Source organism: Heloderma suspectum, chromosome 7 (genome assembly GCF_057233095.1).
Source record: "Heloderma suspectum isolate Gila_16-S chromosome 7, 16-S_ref, whole genome shotgun sequence".
Classification (NCBI taxonomy): Eukaryota; Metazoa; Chordata; class Lepidosauria; order Squamata; family Helodermatidae; genus Heloderma; species Heloderma suspectum.
The window spans coordinates 53,511,850-53,535,661 of record NC_139464.1 but is presented as its reverse complement, the minus strand read 5'-3'; the positions used below and the strand labels follow the sequence as shown (position 1 = coordinate 53,535,661).

Genomic DNA, 23,812 nt, shown 5'->3' with positions numbered 1-23,812 from the left:
GTTAGCGATCTATGATATGGATTGTGGAATTCTGGCTTGTTGTAAGCTGTGAATTGCAGCCACACTAACAAACAATGGTTGTTAACCACAAACAATCCAGATAAAGAACCCATGGTTTGTGGTTGGGTTTTAAACTCTGGGTTGTTTAAACCATTGGTTGCCATTACATGTGAACCTAGAACTGTGGGTTGTTCAGGGGTTGTTTTGCCAGGCTACAGAGGCAGTGGGTAAGAGCAATTTAAAAAACCCTCAGCCACTCTACATGCCAGCACTGCAAAGGCATTTGGGATAAGGGGAGTGGGCAAAGGAAGAGGGAAACAGCCCAGGGACTGAGAAATCAAACCATAATTTGTTCAGTCATCTGTCAGACAAAACCAGGGTAGGGCAACAAACCATAGGTTAGGGTTATGTGCAAACCAGACCACATATTTTCACTAAAGGCTATATTTGGAAATGTATTCGGCCATGCAGCAGAACTTAGCTGTAATGTAACACCACCACCACACACACACACACTGCTCATGTATCAAATGGAATGCAGAAACCCATGAAGTGTTTTCCACCAGAATGCACATTACCCTTTCTTATTGGATCCATTTTATAACCTTCAAGCCTGAAATTCTCCAGTTCCAGTCTCTCATTCAGGGCTGACATATACTTGAGTGGTCAGGCTTGTGGGAAAGTTTATCACTGGTGCTCCTTCAAACAGCATTGGTGATAAAGCTACTGCTTGCCACCCCAAAAATGCAAATAAATCCTGTCACAGGAAAAAAAACCTCTCAAACTAACCTCTACAAATCCAGGAAAATGCACTGGTAAACTAAAACCAAAACTAACAGCAGCCCATATCATCTTAACACTCTCTGAGAAGAAATGGGCAACTCTACAAGCATCACAATTATGTTTAAAAGCGGAATTTTCTGCACTACTACTCAGAAGTAAGCCTACTGAGTACAATAAGGCTTACTTTGAGGTAAATGCGTACAGGACTTCAGCCTTGCTGCCGATAATAAAGTTCATGTTCCCATGCAGAGATTAGATTACTTTTATACAGCATTTCTAGAACACTTTTAACTATATTTCTGCATTACCAAGCCTTCTGCCATTAATTGAATAAGCAGGCTTCAGAAACTTTCAAAACTTCTTCACAGGACCAATGCAAACAAAACACTGCTGTTCAATTAACTATTTTCAAGAGAGCAGAACTTAGGTTCATATGCTCCCTCCCCTTCTATGACAGAGATAACCATCTAGCTAGCTTTTTAACCAGTTTTGAAATCAAGGTCTGAAGCTGGTTTGCAAAACCTAGTTAACATCACTACAGACATCACACCACACCATGGTTAATGCTGAAAACGGAACTGAGAGGGGGAATTCATACAGGCGAAAGGATGGAGAAAGCCGAGCTCATCCCCACTCCCAGTCTCTCAAATATGGTTAAGAGATTGGCAGCATGGTTTCTCTACAAGGCCTCAGAGTTGTTTTACCAGCTTCTTAATACTGCCACAAATGGAAAAATCTGAAGTTCACAAAACATATATGTATCTGCATTCATTCCTTCTACCTCTTTTCATGTTGTTCTTCCTCTTTCCATTTTGATGCTTATTTCTCATACCTCACTTCATGAACGGCCCCCATACAAATTCTGCAATCAGAAAACATGAGCCAAAGCAAGACATTCCCCTGCCTGAGGCAGAGCAGCAAATGTCACCCACCACCCCTTCCCAGATGTCAAGGTGTATATAGTTTGAAGGCCAGCACCTCTTCCCTCCCTGGCAGTAAAAATGCAATAACACGTTAAATAACTATCACTTTCCTGCCATTTCATGACATCCAAAATCAACTGAGGCAGCTGCCTCACTCTGCCTAGTGGTAGGGCAGACTCCTTCTTCCCCTTTATGTTGATTGTTTCTACTGATGAGCAAACTCTACTCAGCTTCAGATTGGTTTGTATTTATGAACATTGTTGGAGAACTCTTCGGGAAAAGCTCCCCTTTCCCTAAAAATTATAACCCAGCTTGTAACATTGGCACATGCACGCTTGTCGTATTCGGCCAGTTTGGATGTCACCGTAAATCAGGGTTTTCACACTGGCATACGCTGCCTGACCGCACCTGCTGCAAATGGGAGAAGCTAGAGAAAGAACCCAAGCCTCAAGATGGTCTACTAGTTTTTGTCCAGCTGATCACAGATTAGAAAGTGCGGTGCAAAAGTCAAAGTCTGCATGTGTGCAGGCTCTTATTTTCCTTTCTGAGCCAGATCAGAACCTCTGCTGAAATGATGCTCAGTTCACAGTATATCTGAGCATTACAAGCAGGACAAGTTTCTATCCTGAGCTTGGTAATTACAGACTGTGGCAGCATTACTAGTTGATTGCAGGAACTGTCTTATCTTGAATAGCCCCTTTCCATTTCCCTCATTATTAGCTTACCTTTGGCACAGAAATGCACTTCAGACAAAGAGCTGCTTTGATCTTAGAATGAGATATTAACCCAAAAGAGAGTGCACTTTGCAAGGTATGATAAAAAGTCCCCACACTCAAAGTCTGACCTAAAATAATTGCTCAATGCCAGGAAATTATCCATGTCACGCGATATCTCTTTTGCATTTGCACTAAGTAGCACCACTTTAGGATCTGTGAAATACACAGTATATTACCAATAATTAATTAAAACATAAACATAATTCTGCTGTCATTTATGTGGCAATGTTAAAAATCTGTAAAGAAAGGAAATTAAGGGCGCAATCCTATAGCTTCTAGACAGCGGCTAGATGGCCACAGGATTCGGTTTTCGGGAGCCAGCGCTCCAAGGTTGGTTCCCAGAAAACCACTTCCCTGCCCCTTCATAAGAGGCACAGTTCACCCCCAGCTCCTCACTCATAACAGCAGCACAGAGCAGGGAAAATGGGGTGTCCCTGGGAGCGCAGAGGGGATGGCGGAAGTGTCATTACAATGCTTTCTATGCACCATTGGCCTCCCCCTCTCCACTGCTCTGGCTAGACAGCTGAAATTGGCCATCTAGCCATTAATGCCGGGAGGCCAGGGCACAGAGGAGAAGATCCCCTCCGCCCATCCTGTATTGGATAGTCAGTTGCCTCCGAGTTTGGAGGCAGCCAACTATCCCCATTGGATTGCTCCCTAAAGAAAGAAGTGCAGAAACTTGATAGGTTTACAGCTGTAGTTCTCCAAAATGCTTCCACAGATATCTGTAGAACAACTATGGAGCAAGTGATGAGTTGCAGACTTGTGTGTCTGACCAAATACCACAACCACTCATTGGATCCTGTCCTTTTGGGGAACATCTTACTTAAAGGCAGTTCTGTCTTATATTTGTTCTCAAAAACTACCATAAAATTAGTAGATCCACATGCTTTATCTCCCAGTTTTTATTCAATGAAGATAGTTCTGATCTATGTTGCTAATGCAGGCATAAGGGAGCTACTAAGCTAGAAGATGACCAAACAAAAAGATATACAATGATCTCTGACAACAACTACAAAAATTTCTAAGTATTTATTTATTTATTTATTTCATTTCTATACCGCCCAATAGCCGAAGCTCTCTGGGCGGTTCACAAAAATTAAAACCAAACAACACACAATAAAACAATTTAAAATATACAGAACATTAAAACCACAATATAACAATACAACCACAATAAAACCTAGCAGCAGTGCAAGAGTTTAAAATACAGATTTAAAACAGCAAAGGTAAAAGTAACACTTACAAACACAGTATCCTCTTGTTTTAAGACAAGGATTTAGTTATCTAAACTGATAACTGCCAGGAAGGGTAAAGCACCGCTGTTGAGCAGTTTGAAACAAGAGCCTAATAATGAATGCCTTCCAATATTTACATATGGACTTAACTTGTGTAATCTTGGTCAGGGTGGGCAGGCTTCAGGTTTCCTGGATCTACTTTCTTTTTTTTACTGGAACCTCACGGTCCACTAACTGGAACCAGGTACAAAATACTGGTTCAGGGGGATAGACACACACCTAGAAGTAAGGAACAGAGTGCTTTTATGCAGATGGCTCAGACCAAGGGCAGAATCCAACAGTCTCGGTGATTCCTTTCCGCCCTGCTGATTCCCTTCTGCAAGTGGTGGGCCCTGCCAATTCCACTGCGCAAGTGGAAACACTTGTATCTGGAAGGAGGCAGGTTCGCAGAGCTCCCTCATGCGAGCTCCACCAACCTGCCTCTTTCCAGAAATGAGTGCTTCTGCTCATTTTGGGTTGCACAGGAAATGCTAAATTGCTGCTGCCCAAGTGGCAAGGGCTGCTTGTGGGGGCTTAAGTGCCCCATTGGATTCTGCCTCAAGAATTTGTCGTCAGCATCAGAACTGAGCTAGCAATCTTTTCACACAAATTCAAACTGTCAGAGTTCCTTCATTTCAACTGCCAAATTTGTAGGGAAGAGTCTTTTTGCTTTTGTTAAACAATTGGGAGTCTGAAGCTTTGCAGATCTACTGCAAATAACCCAGAAATCTATCACTAGAACATAATCTACTTCCTCCCCACCCCTGATCTTGATTAAGATGAAGTATGCCCTTGGAAAACAAAATGAAAGATCAAATGCAATTAGCATTAAGAATTCTGTTAAGGCTACATAAAGCAAAAAAAAAAAAAAGAATATACTGGCAAATATTTCCTTATTATAAAACATGCATATTTATGACCATTTTCACACAAGACTACAATTCTCCAAAGATAAATTTAAGTGTATAGTTCTGCTCTCCTACAGCACTCTTCACCCCCAACAAGCCCAAGCCTTTTGCTATGTGCTACAAAGACAATGACAGTTTACAAAGTCCAGAGCTCAGTCAGATAGCAAAACTGTCACCAAAAGGACAACAGATAAGAACAGTCATTTGGGCTCCATTCCTGCACAGACCTAGTCACTACATCACAAGGACAATAGCCACCATAGGTCAATGGAAATTCAGTGTTGGATCTGGGCATGGATTCAAATTCCAAATACCCATAGGCTTTGGTTGTCATTTTATATGTCATACAGAGTACCATGTTTGCTGCTGGGTCCATCGCGGTTCCCATGCCACTCCTCGAGCTTATCTTTTGCCTATGTAGTTTGGGTTTACTATTCACAAAACATGCTATCAATACCCAGCACCTGAACATCTGAAAAGTAGATATGCTCCCAAAATGATATAGCAACAGCCATGAAGGATGCAGTAACCATGCCATTTTGGACAGGTAATACATAAATCAGTCCATAAAGACTGATTTGCAAATAACCAGTACAGATGCTTCACCATGCATACCTGCAGCACATAATATAATTTCACCGAGAACAAAGCATGCTTGTATCTGAATAGACTGTATCCAGTCCCACTGCATGGTGATACTAGAAGGTCACAAAGAACTGGCTGGCATGCACACACAAAACTGAGCATGTATATGGTACATACTACCTAACAATGCAAATCTACTCAGAAGTAACTTCTGTTGAGTTGCTCACAGGTAAATGTCTATACAAGGAGCGTAGAAACTCTTTCAGCCTGAGAGATGAATTCCATTTTGGAGAAGCTTTCAGGGCCCACATTCCAGTGGTGGGTGGGACTGAAGGTCAAATGGGGTGGAGCCAAAGGCAAAAGGGGCAGGGCCAAAACTCCAGCATATTTTACCTTAAAGCTCTTACTGCCAATGACTAAGCCTCAGAAGAGTCATTTCAACTTTTAGAATGGGGAAAAAACTACACAAAAGCCAGGAAATCACCAAATAATCGGTGGTTGAGGGAAAGGGGCTGTGACCAAGGGAATGGGCATGGCCATCTGGGGAATCCCAGGAGAGCAAAATTTAGCATCCATGCCTGAGGTTGTACACCTTTGAGCCACACTTCGGATTGCAGCCTAAATCAAATAGTAGAGCATAATTACAAGTAAAAACAAGCAAACTTAAATTTAGGCATTTGTTGCATTTCTGATAGCAATTTAACATTCCATCTATGTTTTTCAATCAGGCAAATTTTACTTTTCAGAACACTGTGATATTAAATGTTCCTGTCATCAGAGAATGGGATACTACAGTTGCTGCTACATTTCATTAGGTTAGTCTCCACTGGAATAGTTTGCACATAAATTAACCAATACTCTTCAGATAGCATACAATGATAGCACTCTGTTTAGCAAATTTTTAGCTAAGGCTGCAATACTAAGTGCACTTCCATTGGAAATTGGTTATACTGAAATCAAAGCAGTTTACTTCCAAGTAAATATACTTATGATAAGGGTGTAAGTTAGTGATTTGCAGTTCTGTGAAGTGTGATGCAAAAGTTAAACCAAAAGAATTAGCTCAGAATGAAAATATTTTCAGTGCGATACTCCACCTGTCTACTAAGCCCAACTGAGGTCAGTGAGATTTACTCCCTCATAAATGTAATCTTATACGCATTTACTAGGGAGTAAGTCCCACTGAAATCAATGGAACTTATTTTTGAGTAGACATGCACAGGATTGAACTGTTAGTGTATTAACAGGCAGCTTTCATACCATCAATAAAAAAAGATCCAATTGCCTATTGCAACAGATAATTTTTTTGCGTCTAATGTATTATTAACCATTTTAAAACACAGTACCATTGCCTGCAAGCCATTAAACATGAGCTCCCCACAGCAGATTGTAATTTGAAACAAAGCTGGCTTTGTTTTCCCTAACTGGGACCATGGCATAAACATAACATATGCCTTTGTTTTCCAAATCATGATGGGATAGTTAGGGTCAAACTTTACCAAAAAGCATGCCAGAAAATTAGGCACACAGACACAACCTTTATTGTGAAAAATGCTCTCTGTTGATAACCACAGCAAAGTTTGAATAGAGTGTTTACCAAACGTGCATCTTCCTAGGGCTATTTATTACTGAAGTGGCAGCTATAGGCCTGGAGTTTCCACAAAAGCCTTCTACAGAATATCAGAAATACACTCCGCAGTTTCCCAATGATGCATTCTGTATATCACGAAAGCTTGCTGCACGTTCTTTCAACAACGGACGTTCCAATAAAAGTCAACACTTGACCAATCTGAATTGCCAGCCATAGAACAGAAATGTATGTATTTTAAATGTACATTACTCAAACCCCCAACCAGTAAGTTTCCTTTCCTGAGAAAAACAACTGAGAGTCCTTGGCTTTCGGGTACTACCTCAAGGCTCTATAAGGCGACCCCCCCATCAAAAATAAAGTGGGGGAGGAAAAAGAAGATACATTTCCTTCTATTTCTGCGGACGCAAGGAAAGAATGAGTAGGAATTCATTTCCAACTACATGAGACAGGAAACTGGAGATTTGTTTACTCCCGACTGTTTGGATCCTAAGAAAGCAAGAATTCGATTCACCAGACAACACCAAAAAGCAGCTTTTAAAAACCCCGCAGGAGGAAGAAAAGCTCTCCGTTTCGCCCTCTCTGGTCTCTCAGAGTAGACCTTAGGCGAGTATTCGTTATGGAAAGCGCTCGAGGGAGCCGATGGGGGTCCTTAAGCTGATAGGGAGGAGGGCTGAGAATAAATTGGGGGGAGGAAGGCTGAGGGTGCTCAGGACCCCTTCAGGCGTTGCGTTGGCCTCCTTCCAGTCAGTGCGCTGCTCGCCCTTTCCCGCTAAGAAAAAGGGGGAAGAGACAAGGGTAAAGACAAAAGACGAGGTCGGGAGCGCTTGAACGACGAAAGAGCTGAACTTCCAGCCTGGAGGAAGTCTAGACAACACCCCTAGGTCCTCTCCCTTCCCTCTTCGGGGCTTCAAGGAAAAGAGCATGAGCCGGGGGGGGGGGGGGAGAGAGAGAGAGAGAGAGGAGAAGCCGTTTCCTTGCATTGTCTCCTCAGCCGCCTCTGCCCGAGCAGCCCCCTCCTCTCCGGGTTGGGTTTCTTGTCCGCCCCTTGACTGGCCGCATCTGGCTTTGCTGGGAACCGGCAGGAGAAAGAAGACTTCCCCGCAACTTTTCTCCGCGCGCCGCTCATCCCGCCGTCGGGCACTCACCGGCTGAACTCATGGTGCCTCCCTCCCATGCGCCTTCCTCGGCTGCCTGCCCCCACCACCCCGGGAGCCCCCTTTTAAGGCATCGCGGCCCCTCTCGACGCTGCTGCAGAGGGGAAAGTCCGCGGCTCTGTCCCGGCGGCTGCTGAAAAACGCAGCTCGCTCCTCCGGCTCCCGTATAACATTCCCGCAACGCGCAGACTGACTGACGGACTGACGAAACGAGGTCCGACGGCCGCTCGCGCTTAGCACGGATTCTCCTGCGCGCTGCAGAGCAGAGCCCTCTACAGGCCAAGAGCCGCCAGCACAGGCACTCTCACAGATCCTTCTGTCACTGCCGCCCCCTTCCATCTTTTTCCCCTCCGCTCCGTTCCAAAAGAACCCTCCAATCAGAGCAGCGCAACCCGGGCAATTACGGGTTCTCTTTCTTCCCCTCCCTCTGCCGCGGTGGCTGTTGGGAATTGTAGTTTTCTCACGCCAGCGGTTGGGCCGCTCGGGGAGATTATGCCGCCGGGGCTCGGCGGACTCGGTTTCCCATCGTGCTTGGAGAGAGCGGCACGGATGGCGGAGAACGATGACACCGGAGTTTGACGACGAAGTGGTGTTTGAGGTGGGTGGCGTAGCGAAAGGGGCCTGGTGAAGGTTTCCGGGTGTCCGCAGCGACTCGGCGCCGCTTTTTTCCTCACAGCCCTGGGCGACGGAACTGGGTGGGGCGGGTAGAGTGCCTCTCAGGGCCCGCGCCGGTGGCTGCCGAGAAGGAGCTCTGACAGAGGGCTAAGCTTCCGCGCTGTCCCTGGTCTCGAAACCTCGCCCCTGAGGGGAAGGGAGGGTCAAATTGAAACCCTGGTGCTTCAAGTGGGGAGGTGTGATGTAACAAAAGGGGTGGCTAACACACTAATCCTATGTTAGTCTACTCAGAAGTAAGTCCCATTGAGTTTAGTGGAACTTACTCACAGGTAAAGGTGTTTAGGATCGCAGCCTAAGTGTGGAAAGAAAAGGCATGCTCTGGGCAGTTGGGACTGCCCCAAATTCCATGGTGGTAGTTCCCTTCGAATTTAAGCTGATTTCCAGAGGGCTAGCCGTGTTAATCTGTAGCAGCAAAAACAACAAAGCCTTGTGGTGCCTGAAAGAATGACCATTTTATTATGGTATAAGCTTTTGTGAGCTAAGTCCATTAAATGCCTAAAGTGTCATGCTGACTTACAAGTATACACATGGTGGGTGGGGAATTGTAATGCTTATACCATAATACACTTAAGCTTAATAAGCTGCTCTTGGCCAGCCAAAGAGTACAAGTGAAATTTGGAAGGATACTTGAGAGTGATGGATTCCTCTCCAAAGAGGTAGAAGCTCCTTTAATTAAAGCAATACTGATCGGGTGGGGGGATTGAATTGTGAAGTAAAAAAACCTACCACTTTTGTGTCTCTGTACACAAAATCTCCCCATGGAGACATAATTGGAGACAATGTTAATAATAAATCATGATGTTTTGAAAAACACTATACAAAAAAGGTCCAAGATTTCACTTTTTTTAAAGTATATTTTGTCCCCACCCCTTCTCCCCAACTTTTTTTATGTATTTACGGTCCTTTTGGTGGAACCTGAATTCCCTACATATGGTGGAACTGGCACAATTCAAATGCTATTGTCTATTTCAGTTATGGACTTTGTAGCGCTATAATTTAGTGGTATATCAGATACTGGGCTGGTTCTGACATAACACTAAACTATAGTGTTTGAAGTTTAGTGTTACAAGAACAAGCATAGCCTCCCCCGCCCTTCTCCTCAGGGACAGCCATGAGGACGAGATTGGAAGCTTTTGCTTCCATTTTAGATTAACCACTGCTTCCCACATTGTCTGAACCCAACAAACTTTGGTTCACTTTAACTATGTTTTATTTCAGGGATGGGGAACGTATATTGTTGGACTGCAACTCCTGTAATGCTGGGCAGGGCTTGCCACACGTTCCCCACCACTGCTTTATTTGAAACAAGTCATCTTCAAACAATGGGTTATGAAGCTGCATTTTTTTCAATAAACCATATTAAAGATTAACCACACTTTAGGGTTCAGATAACAACCTGAACCCTAAACTGCAGTTAATTCAAAATGGACCCTTTGGATCTCAGCCATCCATAGTAATAGAGGGGAAGGGCGAATGTGCAAGCCCGGGGCTCGCTGCATCTCATTCTCATAACGGTATGGCCAGGTTCACACAATCACCACAGCCCACTGTGGCTTATTTAAGCCACAGTTGGTTGTGGCACGTGCTGGCAACCATTTTGAATATTCAGCCCCTGGCAGGGGGTTGCCTTGGTTTGCTGTGTCATCCAAACCTGGTCAGCAGGAGTTGTTGGAGGGGGAAACAACCCTCAAATAACCCTACAACAGACCATGTGTTGTTATTTGAGGGTTGTTTCTCCCTTCGAGAACCCGTGAGATCATGCAAACTGGCCCTATGGATTTAGTGTTACATCTGAATGTAGCCAACGTGTATGTTTTGGTATGAGGTTGCTCTTACTACAGAACTGTAATGGATAAATAATACTCAGTGCTCCCAATTTCCCTGGAGCAGGAAGAAGTTTCTGGGACAACCTTCTCCTTGTAAAGAGAGAGCACTAATCTTTTTTGCAATGTCTGTTTTACTTAGAACATACAAGTTGAATATGGGGGAGCTGGCAAGCACTTGGACAAACAGTGCCATAAAACAATGGACTTGAGTTCCTTCCCACCTCCCCCACTGACATATGATCAGTAGCTAGTAGCCACCAACCATTAAGTAAGCAACATCCACTAGAAAACTGTACAAAATCCTTGGAATGGGTTAATTTTACATGTCTAAAAATAATGGTTACAATGATACAAAGGCAGCCATGTTGGCCATAAGAAAAGTTCCAAAATCTGTATTGTTGTAATACCTTTATTAGGCCAATTCAAAGATCACAAGTTTTCAGGATGTCCATATCTCTTCATCAGTCAAGATGTTACAAAAAGCGGGGAGGGGGGGAGGAGACCCCCCCCACCAGTCAGCCTTCCCCACCCCCTGTTCTCTCCCTCTGCACCAACCTGAGTTTTCTAACATCTTGCCTGATGAAGTTCTCAAATGCTTGTACATTTTTTGTGATATTTTAGTTGGCCTAATAAAGCATTACACTTTTTGGATTTTACAAGAATATACTATGCCCATTGTAACAAACCATGTTAATTATTGTGGTCAATTAATTTTTGCAGTCATAATTGAAAGAAAATGTTTGGTAAACAAGTTGGACAGCAAGCAATTTAAGTGTAGACTAATCACAAGCTGTATCACACAGGGATCATGGAATGTAATGATTTCCAATTGCAGTTGGAAAACTACCATGCCTTTGTCTACCTTGTCTTACTGATTGATATTGGTCAGAGTTTTAACTATGAAATATACAGCCTAGTCCTGTGTTCCATCTAAGATGGCCCCCACTGCATTCCTGCTTGCAGCCATGCAAACTATCTGGTATCCTGTGTTAGCCTTTACTCCGTGCATGGTCCTTTGGCAGTGGTACTATGTTTGCTCACTACATGCAATATCTAAGCACAGAGGAATAGTCCATACTCTGTCTTTGGCAGTTGCATCTGTGTGTGTGTTTTTGTGCCCCTTCATGTCATACCTATTTTCCACCCAATTGGGATTCATGCATACCTTCCACATTTCAGTTCCATGCTCTGGTGCAGGAAATGGGCCTCCTGGCTGTTCTGGTACAAACTATAACTATAAACTACAAGACTGCTAAGTTGCTCTCTGGTCCATCTCAAATATTTCTTGATATTGAATCAGACAGAATCAAGTTCAGAACTATCTTGACAGGCTGGAACATTGGACTGGAAATAACAAAATGAAATTCAACAGAGAGAAATCCAAAGTATTACATTTAAGTTTTAAAAAATCAAAGACATAAGCATATGGTAGGGGAGACCTGGCTTGGCAGCAGCACATATAAAAAAGAGCTAGGTGTTTTAGGGAGCAATCCTATGACCGCTAGTCAGTGGCTAGACAGCCATAGGATAGGTCAGTTCCCTGAAAACTGACCTCCACCCCCTCCCACGCTGCCTTGTAGGTAGCGCGGAACGGCTCCATGTTCAAAAGAGGAGCACAGAGCAGCAAAAACGAGGCATTCCTGGGGGCGTGTCAGGTCCCACAGCTAGACAGCTGAAATCAGCTGTCTAGTTGTAAATGCAAGGCAGCTGAAACGCAGAGGGGACGATCCGCTCTGTGCTTCTCCTGCCCTGCATTGGATAGGCGGTCACCTCCGAGTTCAGAGGTGGCTGCCTATCCCAATAGCTGAATATGAGACAGCAATGCAGTTTTTGGCTGCATTAACAGAAGTGTAGCGTCCAGGTCATGGGAAGTAATAGTTTCGCTCTATTCTGCATTAGTCAGGCCACATTAGGAATACTAGGTCCCATTTTGGGCACCATGTTTTAAGAATGACACTGGCAAACTGAAGTGCCTCCAGAGAAGAGCGACCAGTATAGTAAGGGGGCTGGAAATGAACTCCTATGTGGAACTGTTGAAAGATCTGGGTGTGTTTAGCTTGGAGAAGAGGAGATTAAAGGGAGACATAATAACAGTCTTCAAACATCCAAAAGAGTTTCATACAGAAGACTGAGCAGGCTTGTGCTCTGTTGCTCCAGAGGGCAGAATTAGAAGCAATGGGTGGACATTTCTGGGAAGCAGATTTCAGCTAAACATTAGGAGAAACGTCATAATAGTGAGAGTTGTACAGCAGTGGAACAGACTGCTTCGGTAGGTGGTGAGTTCTTAGCTGGAGGTATTTAAGCAGAGTCTGCACAGTTATCTGTCTGGGATGCTGTAGCTGCATCTTGCATTGCAGAGCCTGCGCTGAGCAGGTGTTTGAACTAGGTCATGGGTCAGCAACACAGTGAACATGTGCATACCTGTGCCTGCCAAGAAACCCTGATGCACCCACCAGACCCCTTTCGTCCCTCTCCATGGCTCCCTCCACTCATTATGGCCTCTAGCTTTTCCTCCTCATCCTTTCCATCCATAGGTGCTGCTACTTCCTGTGGTTTCTGCCTTGCTGCCTGATGTCAGTTCCCCATCCTCCCCTTGCCATCTCCTCTGTTTTCACTCAGTAGCAGCTGGCTTGTTCCTATCTCCTTTGCACACTCTGCTAGATGGAAGCTATTTATTTATTTATTTATTTATTATTATTGCATTTATATCCCGCCTTTATTCCTCTTGCAAGGAACCCAAGGCGGCTTACATTATCCTCCTCCTCTCCATTTTATCCTCACAACAACCCTGTGAGGTAGGTTGGGCTGAGAGTGTGTGACTGGCCCAAAGTCACCCAGTGAGCTTCCATGGCCGAGTGGGGACTAGAACCCGGATCTCTCGGCTCCCAGTCCAACACTCTCGCCACTACACCATACTGGCAGCTACTGCTGCCTCCAAGGTGCTACAGTTACTGCCTCACTACCCAATGTCAGTTCCCTATCTTTCCTTTGGAAGGGGCATGGGGGCACAAGGGCAGAAGGCAAAACCCAGTGGCTGCCACCAGCTCTTTGTGCTATACGCATGTGGTGGTTGCTCCCTTGGCCTTTGTGCCCCTCAGGCTCTCCTTTCCATCTCCTCTACCTTCTCCCAAGCCTGGAAGGCCCTTCTGCACCTTACAGCCCCTCACTGCCTCCAGCAGTGCTGCCCTTGCTAGGGTTTTTGGTTCTGCTGGGGGAGAAAGGAGGATTAATATGCTGCATAGCTGGAATCATCTCCCATTCCTCCCTCCTCCAACACCATAGGGAAAAAAGTCAAGGGGAAAAAAAACGCTGAGAAAAGCTAGGAGAAAGGAGAGAAAGCTGAGAAAGAATCCTGAGGTAAAGAGACATAAGGGGAGAAAAATCAGAAAAAGGCAGGGGGAGGGAGAAAAGCCAGAATTCAGAGAGGGCAATGGAAGAAAAGCCAGAAGCCAGAGAAAGATAGAATCCACAGAACACAGCCACAGAGAGAGAGAGAGAGCACACTTCCATGCACACACAAAGCTCTCTTACACATGCACACCTATACATAGAAAATTGTGTACCAACACTTTGTGATTGACCACACACCCCACAGCAATCTGTGATGGTGCCTCATGGGCCCAAAAAGGTTGCCTACCCCTGGACTAGAGGAACTCTTAACATCCTTACCAATTCTATGATGGCTTGTATGTAAACATTAATTATAACTCACTGTATCAATTCAGACATTATGGCCAACCCAGCAGTTTGTCCATTGGCAAGGTACATGCTGTAGGCTCTTGCACTCTTTCCATGAAGTTTTAAAATTTTGGTTTAGAGATAAAGACTGCAATCCTTGTCTAGCATGACATCTGGACTGGGTTCCTTGACTCGTTGATCTCCTAACAAGCTAGAATCCTAAATCGTGAACAAACCATGTTTGTGAGATCCGGGTTCTGTCCCCACTCGGCCATGGAAGCTCACTGGGTGACTTTGGGCCAGTCACAAACTCTCAGCCCAACCCACCTCACAGGGTTGTTGTTGTGAGGATAAAATGGAGAGGAGGAGGATAATGTAAGCCGCTTTGGGTTCCTTGCAAGAGGAAAAAAGGCGGGGTATAAATGCAATAAAATAAATAAATAAATAAATATAAACCCTGAGTTATGACTCTGGCTTGTTAAGAGAGGAACATGCCAAGGAGCCAGGTTCAAATGTCATTCTGAACAAACCATGAGGGTTTCTGGCTTTTTCATCCACTGCTGCTAGGAAGAGGAGCCAAGTGGGAGTGATCGATCAGCATGCACAACCATGCTTGCTCGTTCATAATATGCCAGAATTCAAGGAAGTTCTGGCTTACTGTGATATTCGAATGTGGCCATTTTGTGGACTCTTCGTAAAATGTAGGTTTACAAGGTGTGGTGATTCCACACTAAGCGCCTAGTGTGGAAGCAGCCGCCTATAGTTACTAGGAAAATAAGAGAATGGTCATGCATGAGGGATGGAGAAGCATGCAAGTTCACAGCATATTCCTAATGGCCATGCTATTGTTTGTTTGTGAAGTCTGAATTGAGCCCTTGTGTGAAATCCTAAATGCTGGCTGTTAGAAAGCGTGATAGATGATAAAAGTAAAGTGGAAGTGCGAACCGTTGCATTCTTGTAAATTAGTAAGTGAAGTGAATTCTATTACATTTTTAAAAATCTATTTAAATGTGTCTTCTCATATATATATATTCATAGGATTGTTACATCAAGCAGTTGACTTGTTGCTGATGCCACTTCAACTTTCTCAAATCCCTTCTGAGATACATATTCATTAGGGTGGCCACTTATGCATTTGCACCAAAAAAGAGGAAACACATCATCAAAAAAAGAACAGCAATTTGCGTAACTTTTGCATATGTAAATGTATTTGAATAGGTGAAAAATTAAAAATAATAACTATAAATAGAAATACAATATATATCACCATAGTGAAGAAGACTGACTAGGTGTGCTGTGTGCCTGCTCAGTCTGCTGTCGGGTTGCTAACTGGTGATGGGGAGTTTCAAGGCCTCTGCTCTCCCTCCTTATGGTTCTTTGATTTTAAACTGTATTGGACTGGACACCTCCTCAAATAGAGGACTGTCCTCTGCCAGCTCTCCAGAATAGCAGACTATCCTCTGTAAAGTAGTAGTTGTTGTTGTCGTTCAGTCGTGTCCGACTCTTCGTGACCCCATGGACCATAGCACGCCAGGCCTTCCTGTCCTGCACTCTCTCCCGGAGCGTGCTCAAGTTCATATTCATTGCATCGGTGATGCTATCTAGCCATCTCATCCTCTGCCGTCCCCTTCTCCTTTTGCCTTCAGTCTTTCCCAGCATCAGGGTCTTTTCCAGAGAGTTTGCTCTTCGCGTACCCTAACATTAATGTCTTGGATTTTAGATGAATAGCAAATTGGCAAGCAGTATAAAAAGCACCCCAAAATAAGGGTTTTCTACAGCAGCCGCAACATTTTTTCTTTTATAATTTATTCATGAAGCATGTGCTGTTACTAGAAATACTCTTAATGAACACTCAGTGGTATTTTCCATGATGTTATTGACTGGATATATATTGGAGGTAATGGAAGTATTCTGCAGGTAATTGGGATGCTTAAGACACCAGAACAAATATGGTTTGCAAAAGTATCAGTATTATCTTTATGCTTCTTTATGTGTGTACTCTGATACCTGCTCATTCTTCTGTACATAGGATATTTTAGTCAATAATGGCATAATTTTATATTCCAGGATCTATTTTACTTAAACAGCACTATTAATCTCTATTAAGAAGGGGCTAGTATCATTTACGGGAGCAATCCTGTAGCCCTAGTCAATGTCTTGGGGGCCATTGGATACTTCGGATTCTTAGATCCGAGTTTGGAGAGAGTGCTCCAACTTCAGACCCAGGAACCCGCACTTCCCAAACCTGCCTTCTTGCAGCCAGCATGGAGAGAACCATGCTGGCTGCCTCTCTGAGGTCATAAAAGTTACCTTTGAAAGGAGGTAAAGGGGCGTTCCAGTGGGAGGGGAGGGGAGGGGACTGGAGGGGCCAGCTTATGCAGTATCCTGAGACCTCTCCAGCCTCCTTCCCTCCCTCCCCACCCCCCGAGATGCCCCAGAAACCCCCGCATCTAGCTGAAACAGCTAGACAAAGTCCCTCACCAAAGACTCCTGAGCAAACTTAGCAAGCATGGAATAAGAGGATGGGTCCTCTTATGGATCAGTAACTGGTTAAAGAACAGAAAGCAGAGAGGAGGAATAAATGGCAAATTCTCCCAGTGGGGGGAAGTAAATAGTGTGGTCCCACAGTGAGCTGTATTAGGACCAATGCTTTTCAACCTGTTCATAAATGATCTGGAATTAGGAGTGAGCAGTGAAGTGGCCAAGTTTGCAGATGACACCAAATTATTTAGGGTGGTTAAAACAAAAAGGGATTGTGAAGAGCTCCAAGAGGATCTCTCCAAACCGGGAGAATGGGCATCTAAATGACAAATGCAGTTCAATGTAAGCAAGTGTAAAGTGATGCACGTTGGGGCAAACAGCCCTAACAGCTGTTTGCCCCAACAGCTTGAAGCCCTAACTTCAAGCGTAGCCTGATGGGATCTCAGCTAGCAGGGACTGACCAGAAAAGAGATCTTGGGGTTGTGGTGGACAGCTCAATGAAAATGTCAACCCAGTGTGCAGGCACTGTAAGAAAGGCAAACTCCATGTTAGGCATAATTAGAAAAGGAATTGAGAATAAAACTGCCAATATCATACTGCCCCTATACAAATCTATGGTGTAGCCGCACTTGGAATACTGTTACAGTTCTGGTCACCTCACCTAAAAATGATATTGTAGTGCTGGAAAAAGTGCAGAAAAGGGCAAGGGGCTGGAGCATCTCCCCTATGAGAGAAGGTTACAAAAGCTGGGATTGTTTAGCTTGGAAAAGAGGAGGGTAAGGGGAGACTTGATAGAGGTGTACAAAATCATGCATGCTGTGGAGAATGTGGATAGGATGACATTTTTCTCCCTCTCTCAAAATACTAGAACCCGGGGTCTTCCCCTGAAACTGATTGGTGGGAGATTCAGGACAGATAAAAGGAAGGACTTCTTCACACAGCGCATATTTAAACTATGGAATTCACTACCACAGGATGTAGTGATGGCCACCAATTTTGAAGGCTTTAAAAGGGGGTTGGACAAGTTCCTGGAGGAAAAGGCTATCAATGGCTACTAGCCTTGATGGCTATGTGCTACCTCCAGTACCAGAGGCAGTGAGCCTATGTACCCCAGTTGCTTGGGAACATGAGTGGGAGGGTGCTGTTGCGCTCATATCCTGTTTGTGGGTTCCCTGTCAACAGCTGGTTGGCCACTGTGTGAACAGAATGCTGGACTAGATGGGCCCTTGGTCTGATCCAGCATGGCTCTTCTTATGTTCTTAAGAAATGCAGAGCAGGAAGCACAGCAGAGAGGAGGATCGCTTCCACCACACCTCCCACTCTTCATTGAATGCTTATCAGCTTCCAAGTTCAGAGGCTTATGAGCATCGAGGGCGCAGTTGATAGGATTGTGCCCTCAGTCACTCTTAAACACTTGAAAGCTTGAAATACATATAAATACTGGAGGACAAAGAGCTTAGTTGTACCTTTTCCTTATGCTGGCTTGAAAACCATCTTAAGATTGGTGGAACATGCTTTTTATTCAGTAGAGAGTTTGTCTGTTTTTGTTGAAGGAATTGGACAAGGCAAGTTTTTTTGTCTTCCTAAGAGTGCAGTCGTCTCCATCTTTAGACAGAAAAAAGTCGTACAGCTCCCACCATTCTCCAGCCAGTGCCCTAAATCTTGCATGTCTTCTAGCAGTGATACCTATGCTGAACTAATTAGTATCTTTTCATTATTAAAAATTAGTCAGCTGGTCAGCCCTGAATTTCTGGGATATTTGGCATAATTTTAATGCAGATGAATTTTGAGAAACATTCATTGTATTATGAGGTATTTTATAAACTTTATGATTTAATAGGAAAGAACCTATTTTCTAGGTGGCCGGCAAATTTCTCAATGATGTAAAATTCTTCAAACTTTGGATTTGACAGTGTAGGTGTTTGCAACAGTAAAGTAACCCCAAACAATAGCAAACAAGATATCTTTGAAATATTAACCTTGGTTAATGTATTGTGTTCAGTCGTTCAGTCGTGTCCGACTCTTCGTGACCCCATGGACCATAGCACGCCAGGCCTTCCTGTCCTGCGCTCTCTCCCGGAGCGTGCTCAAGTTCATATTCATTGCATCCGTGATGCTATCTAGCCATCTCATCCTCTGCCGTCCCCTTCTCCTTTTGCCTTCAGTCTTTCCCAGCATCAGGGTCTTTTCCAGGGAGTTTTCTCTTCGCATTAGGTGGCCAAAATATTGGAGCTTCAGCTTCATTATCTGTCCTTCCAATGAGCACTCAGGGTTGATTTCCTTTAGGATGGACTGATTTGACCTCCTTGCAGTCCAGGGGACTCGTAAGAGTCTTCTCCAGCACCACAGTTCGAAAGCATCAATTCTTCGGCGCTCAGCCTTCCTTATAGTCCAGCTCTCACAGCCATACATTACTACTGGGAAAACCATAGCTTTGATTAGACGGACCTTTGTCGGCAAGGTGATGTCTCTGCTTCTTACTATGCTGTCTAGGTTGGCCATAGCTTTCCTCCCAAGGAGCAAGCGTCTTTTAATTTCATGGCTACAGTCACTGTCTGCGGTGATCTTGGAGCCCAAGAAAGTAAAATCTGTCACTGCTTCCATTTCTTCCCCTTCTATATGCCAGGAAGTGATAGGGCCAGATGACATAATCTTAGTTTTTTTAATGTTGAGTTTCAAACCAGCTTTTGCACTCTCCTCTTTCACCCTCAACAAGAGGCTCTTGAGATCCTCTTCGCTTTCTGCCATTAGGGTGGTATCGTCTGCATATCGGAGGTTGTTGATAATTCTCCCGGCAATCTTAATTCCGACCTCTGATTCATCCAACCCGGCATTTCTCATGATGTACTCTGCATATAAGTTAAATAAGCAGGGTGACAATATGCAGCCTTGTCGTACTCCTTTCCCAATTTTGAACCAATCCGTTGTTCCATCTCTGGTTCTTACTGTTGCTTCTTGACCCTCGTACAGGTTTCTCAGGAGACAGGTAAGGTGGTCTGGTACTCCCATCACTTTCAGAATTTGCCAGAGTTTGTTGTGATCCACACAATCAAAGGCTTTAGCGTAGTCAATGAAGCAGAAATAGACGTTTTTCTGGAATTCTCTTGCTTTCTCCATGATGCAGCGAATGTTGGCGATTTGATCTCTAGTTCCTCTGCCTCTTCGAAACCCAGCTTGTACTTCCGGTAGTTCTCGGTTCGCATACTGCTGAAGCCTAGCTTGTAGGATTTTGAGCATCACCTTGCTGGCATGTGAAATGAGCGCAATTGTGCGGTAGTTTGAACACTCTTTGGCGTTGCCCTTCTTTGGAATTGGAATGTAAACTGACCTTTTCCAGTCTTGTGGCCACTGTTGAGTCTTCCAGATTTGTTGGCATATTGAATGCAGCACTTTAACAGCATCATCTTTTAGGATTTTAAATAGCTCGGCTGGAATACTGTCATCTCCGCTAGCTTTGTTGTTACTAATGCTTCCTAAGGCCCACTTGACTTCACTCTCTAGGATGTCTGGCTCAAGTTCAGTGACCGCACTATCATGGCTATCAGGGACATTCAGATCTTTCCTGTATAGTTCTTCTGTGTATTCTTGCCACCTCTTCTTAATCTCATCTGCTTCTGTTAGGTCCCTGCTACCTGTATAGTAATAACAGCTGCATAAAAATAAGAGTTTATCTTACTGTATTTTAATACTGGATCCATGAGACATCACATTTATGATAAACTAATAGTTGCAAGGGTAAGAATTGCCATTTTAATAGAACCACAAGAGGTACATTACAAGATGCACTCTTCTGCATTATGCAATTTAAACAATATAGGACACAGGGAAAGGATAATACCACTAATATTTGAAACATAATCTTATCCCTTCTCAGACTTTTTTTTAGGGTGCAATCCTATTCAGATAGGTGGCCACCTCTGAACTCGGAGGCGACTGCCTATCCAGTGCAGGGCAGGAGAAGCACGGAGGGGATCGTTCCCTCCACACTCCTCCTGCCCTGCATTTTGGCTAGACAGCCGATTGTGACTGTCTAGCCATGGAAGGGCAGAGTGGGGGAGGAGGCTGCTGTACGACACATTGGATGTGTCATACAGGCATTTGCACCTGCCCCGGAACGCCCCTTTTTGGCCACTCTACGCTTCTCTTGTGAGTGCGGAGGACAGGGTTGTTCCACGCTGCCTCCGAGGCAGCGCGGAAGTGGGGGAGGTCAGTTCCTGGAAAACCAGATATCCTATGGCCATCTAGCTGCTGTCTAGCTGCCATAGGATTGCTCCTTTAGTGGTTTAAAGAGGCCTAGCCAAAAGGAGACATATACTCTCCTTTTTGTTTTTTATAAATTGTACTTTCCTTTCTTGTTATCCTTTTTTGCATTTGTTCCAGTTTAGTTTCTGCCTCCTGAGCATGGGTGACAAGACCTGAAACCACTGTTCCACAAAAGGCCTTAACCCCTAAACCTTCTACATCCCTATTTCCACTGGAAAAGCTGTGTGTAAATCATCCAAAGACTGTATTTGCCTTCTTGCAGTTGCCTGATGGTTTGTTAGTCATAGACCAAGCCCCCCTCCCCAATTTTTTCTTTTATCCATTGTTATTTTCTGCTTACATGTTCCCTAGAAATTATAAAATAGATGTGTTATAAGCCTTCAAAGGTGTATATATAGTTGCAACAACAACAAAAGCAAAACTAGACATGAAAGTACAAGTACTAGAACTACTGTTCTGGTGGAATACTAAAGGAATCATATCGATCATCATCAGATTTGGAGTAAAATCAAGAAAGAAATTTGAGTCAATCAAATTAAATGGTCCTAAAACCTTGTATTTAATTAAATGGTGTTGGGTTTGGCTGTGAGATTTTGAAAGACAGTTTAAAAAAAACCATTTGGAACGATGAGAGTGAGAGTCTATTTTGTGGAAAAGAGGAAAATAATTTTGATATTTAGAAATGCATAAATCATGTACATTTCCAGAATCACTGTCTTATACGCATCTTAGATGAGATTTATGTGCAATTTGCTAGTTGATAAGGAGGCCATTATGTTTATGAGGCAAGGGAATATGACTAAGACCTTTAAATACAGCTGCTTGGCAAATCTTTGCAAGGGATTTTATATAATATTGATGTGCATTATTTCTTTTAAGCAGTCGGTTCCTAAAAGCCTTTAAGAATCCATCAACTGATTCTGCATTACCCCTATTGTACAGTAACAGGAGTAATCACAATGCCTTAGTGAGCTGCTACTGCTGCTGCTGCTGTCAGGAAAATGTGCCTGTGCAAGAACACAGGTGCAGTTTCTCTGACTGATATTTCTAATTTTCTGCTCCAGTCACCCTGGAGAGACAAGTAGAAAGAAATGGGGAGGTGAACGAAATTCTCTCAGATGCGCTGCGAGAGTATCTGAGAGAGAGGTGGAATCACATTTTCCAGGAGACAAGGATTGCGCTACCAGTAAGTTGTGTGTGTGTTTGTGTTTCAGAATAAACTTGGCTGTTTTTGGTTTCAGCTGTTAGCACAGTTCTTATTGGCTTTAGCTGTTGCCCAGACAGAAAATGCTAGACAGAGAAAGAGTATGTATAGTTTAAGGTTGTTGTTAGGAGTCTCTTCTTTTGTTTATGTTCTAGCTCCTTGATCTACTATCTTTAGCTTTGCTGTGGTTTTAGACAAGGATATTATGGTATTTTAATCTATATGAGGTTTTTAAGTCATAATGGTTATGTAGTTAAGAGTTAATAAAAGGTTGGGTCCACAGGAGATATAATAGGGTTGGAGAGGGAGTAACCCTTAAAGACCTAATGGAGAAAGTCTTAGTCATTTCCCTTTATAATGCATCAGCAAAAATTACCTAGGTGTGGCTTTGATTTTAGCAGCTATGGCAATGAATTGGGTAACTTTTCACATTTGTGGCTTAATTTCAATTTCATTTGTTAAAACAGATAAATTGACTGATATTTTTAATGTTGTAGTGTGACCAGTATATCAAATAAATGCAGATATAGATAATGTGATAATAGAGAGTCAATCAATTATAAGTTAAATCTTGATTTTAAAATCTTGATGTTAATGTTTTTCTGTAAGTACCTTCCTTGTCTCACAAAGTTCTATATGCTTACTATTTGTTGTCTGCTAAACTGTAATCTCCTGTATCGTAGTTTGATGAGCAATTCAGTTTGATTAAGAAACACCTGGTCTTCTCAAAAATTCATATTGTGGTAATATTTTTATTAGTCCAACTCAAAGGTGTTGAAAGGTCACCAAGCTTTCAAGATCTCCAGCTCTCTTCATCCCATAAGATATTATAAAAAAGCAGGCGTGTTGGGGGTGGGGGGAATAGGCAATGGGGAAGTCTGACCTGATATTGAGGTCATGAAGGCTGTATGGTCAGAGTCTTAAGATGAAAAGGGGAAGAGGGGGCTTGTTGTTGGTGTTTATTCACTCAGTTGCTTCCGACTCTTCATGACTTCATGGACCAGCCCACGCCAGAGTGCAGTTCATGGACCAGCCCTTGAGTGCAGTTTCATAAACTGCCAGTGTAGGGCCCCCAATCTGGATTGGGACTGCAATGGGGAGGAGGTGGCAAAGGGATAAGTCCTCTGCTTCCCACACTAGCGTCCCAGTCCAGATTGGCCCTCCTCCACTGGCAATTTGTGAACGTCTGCATCTCAAACATCTGTACACTCATTTAGATAATTACTCTGCCTTGTCTGAATTTCTACATTTATACTTACTATACTTCGTTATATAATTGTTGCTTGCTTGAGAAAAGTGAATTTATCCATGCAGTGAAATACATATAAGGAGGCAGAGTGTTCATTGCATCCTCCCCCCCCCCCCCGCCTGGACACAAAAAAGAGAGAAATGCAGTAAGGAGCGTGTGTTTGAACACTCTTTCCCTCTTTGATGTTGGGTTAGAGAAGAGTGTGTCCAGAAATGCACTACCTTCTTTTAGCCCTATATCTACCCTTATGTCCCTATGTCCCCAGCATGCAGATGTTAGAACTGCTAGTGAAATAAGGAGATTCTGTGAGAGAGCAAAAATGAGCACAAACACTGTATTTATATGTTGAATTCAGAGGGCAGGAAACCGCCTGTTGCTACATTTAGATTTACACAGGAATGAGACCTGGTTCACACACTGCATGTATTACCTGTACAAATGT

The 23,812-nt window shown here is 43.6% G+C and overlaps 2 protein-coding genes across 8 annotated transcripts in view; one reads left to right on the top strand and one right to left on the bottom strand.

The window, feature by feature from the left end:
- FGD6 (FYVE, RhoGEF and PH domain containing 6) overlaps positions 1-8,309 on the bottom strand; it is an 82,858-nt gene extending 74,549 nt beyond the window's left edge. For all 3 annotated transcript variants that reach the window (XM_084810257.1, XM_084810259.1, XM_084810258.1), the window contains exon 1: positions 7,986-8,309. In XM_084810257.1, the coding sequence (XP_084666383.1) occupies positions 7,986-7,998 (13 nt within the window). In that variant the 5' untranslated portion in view covers positions 7,999-8,309. The remainder of the gene's footprint in view (positions 1-7,985) is intronic.
- A 212-nt stretch (positions 8,310-8,521) lies between these two features.
- VEZT (vezatin, adherens junctions transmembrane protein) overlaps positions 8,522-23,812 on the top strand; it is a 57,389-nt gene continuing 42,098 nt past the window's right edge. For all 5 annotated transcript variants that reach the window (XM_084810269.1, XM_084810268.1, XM_084810267.1 and 2 more), the window contains exon 1: positions 8,522-8,592. In XM_084810269.1, coding sequence (XP_084666395.1) covers positions 8,557-8,592 — 36 coding nt within the window. In that variant the 5' untranslated portion in view covers positions 8,522-8,556. The remainder of the gene's footprint in view (positions 8,593-23,812) is intronic.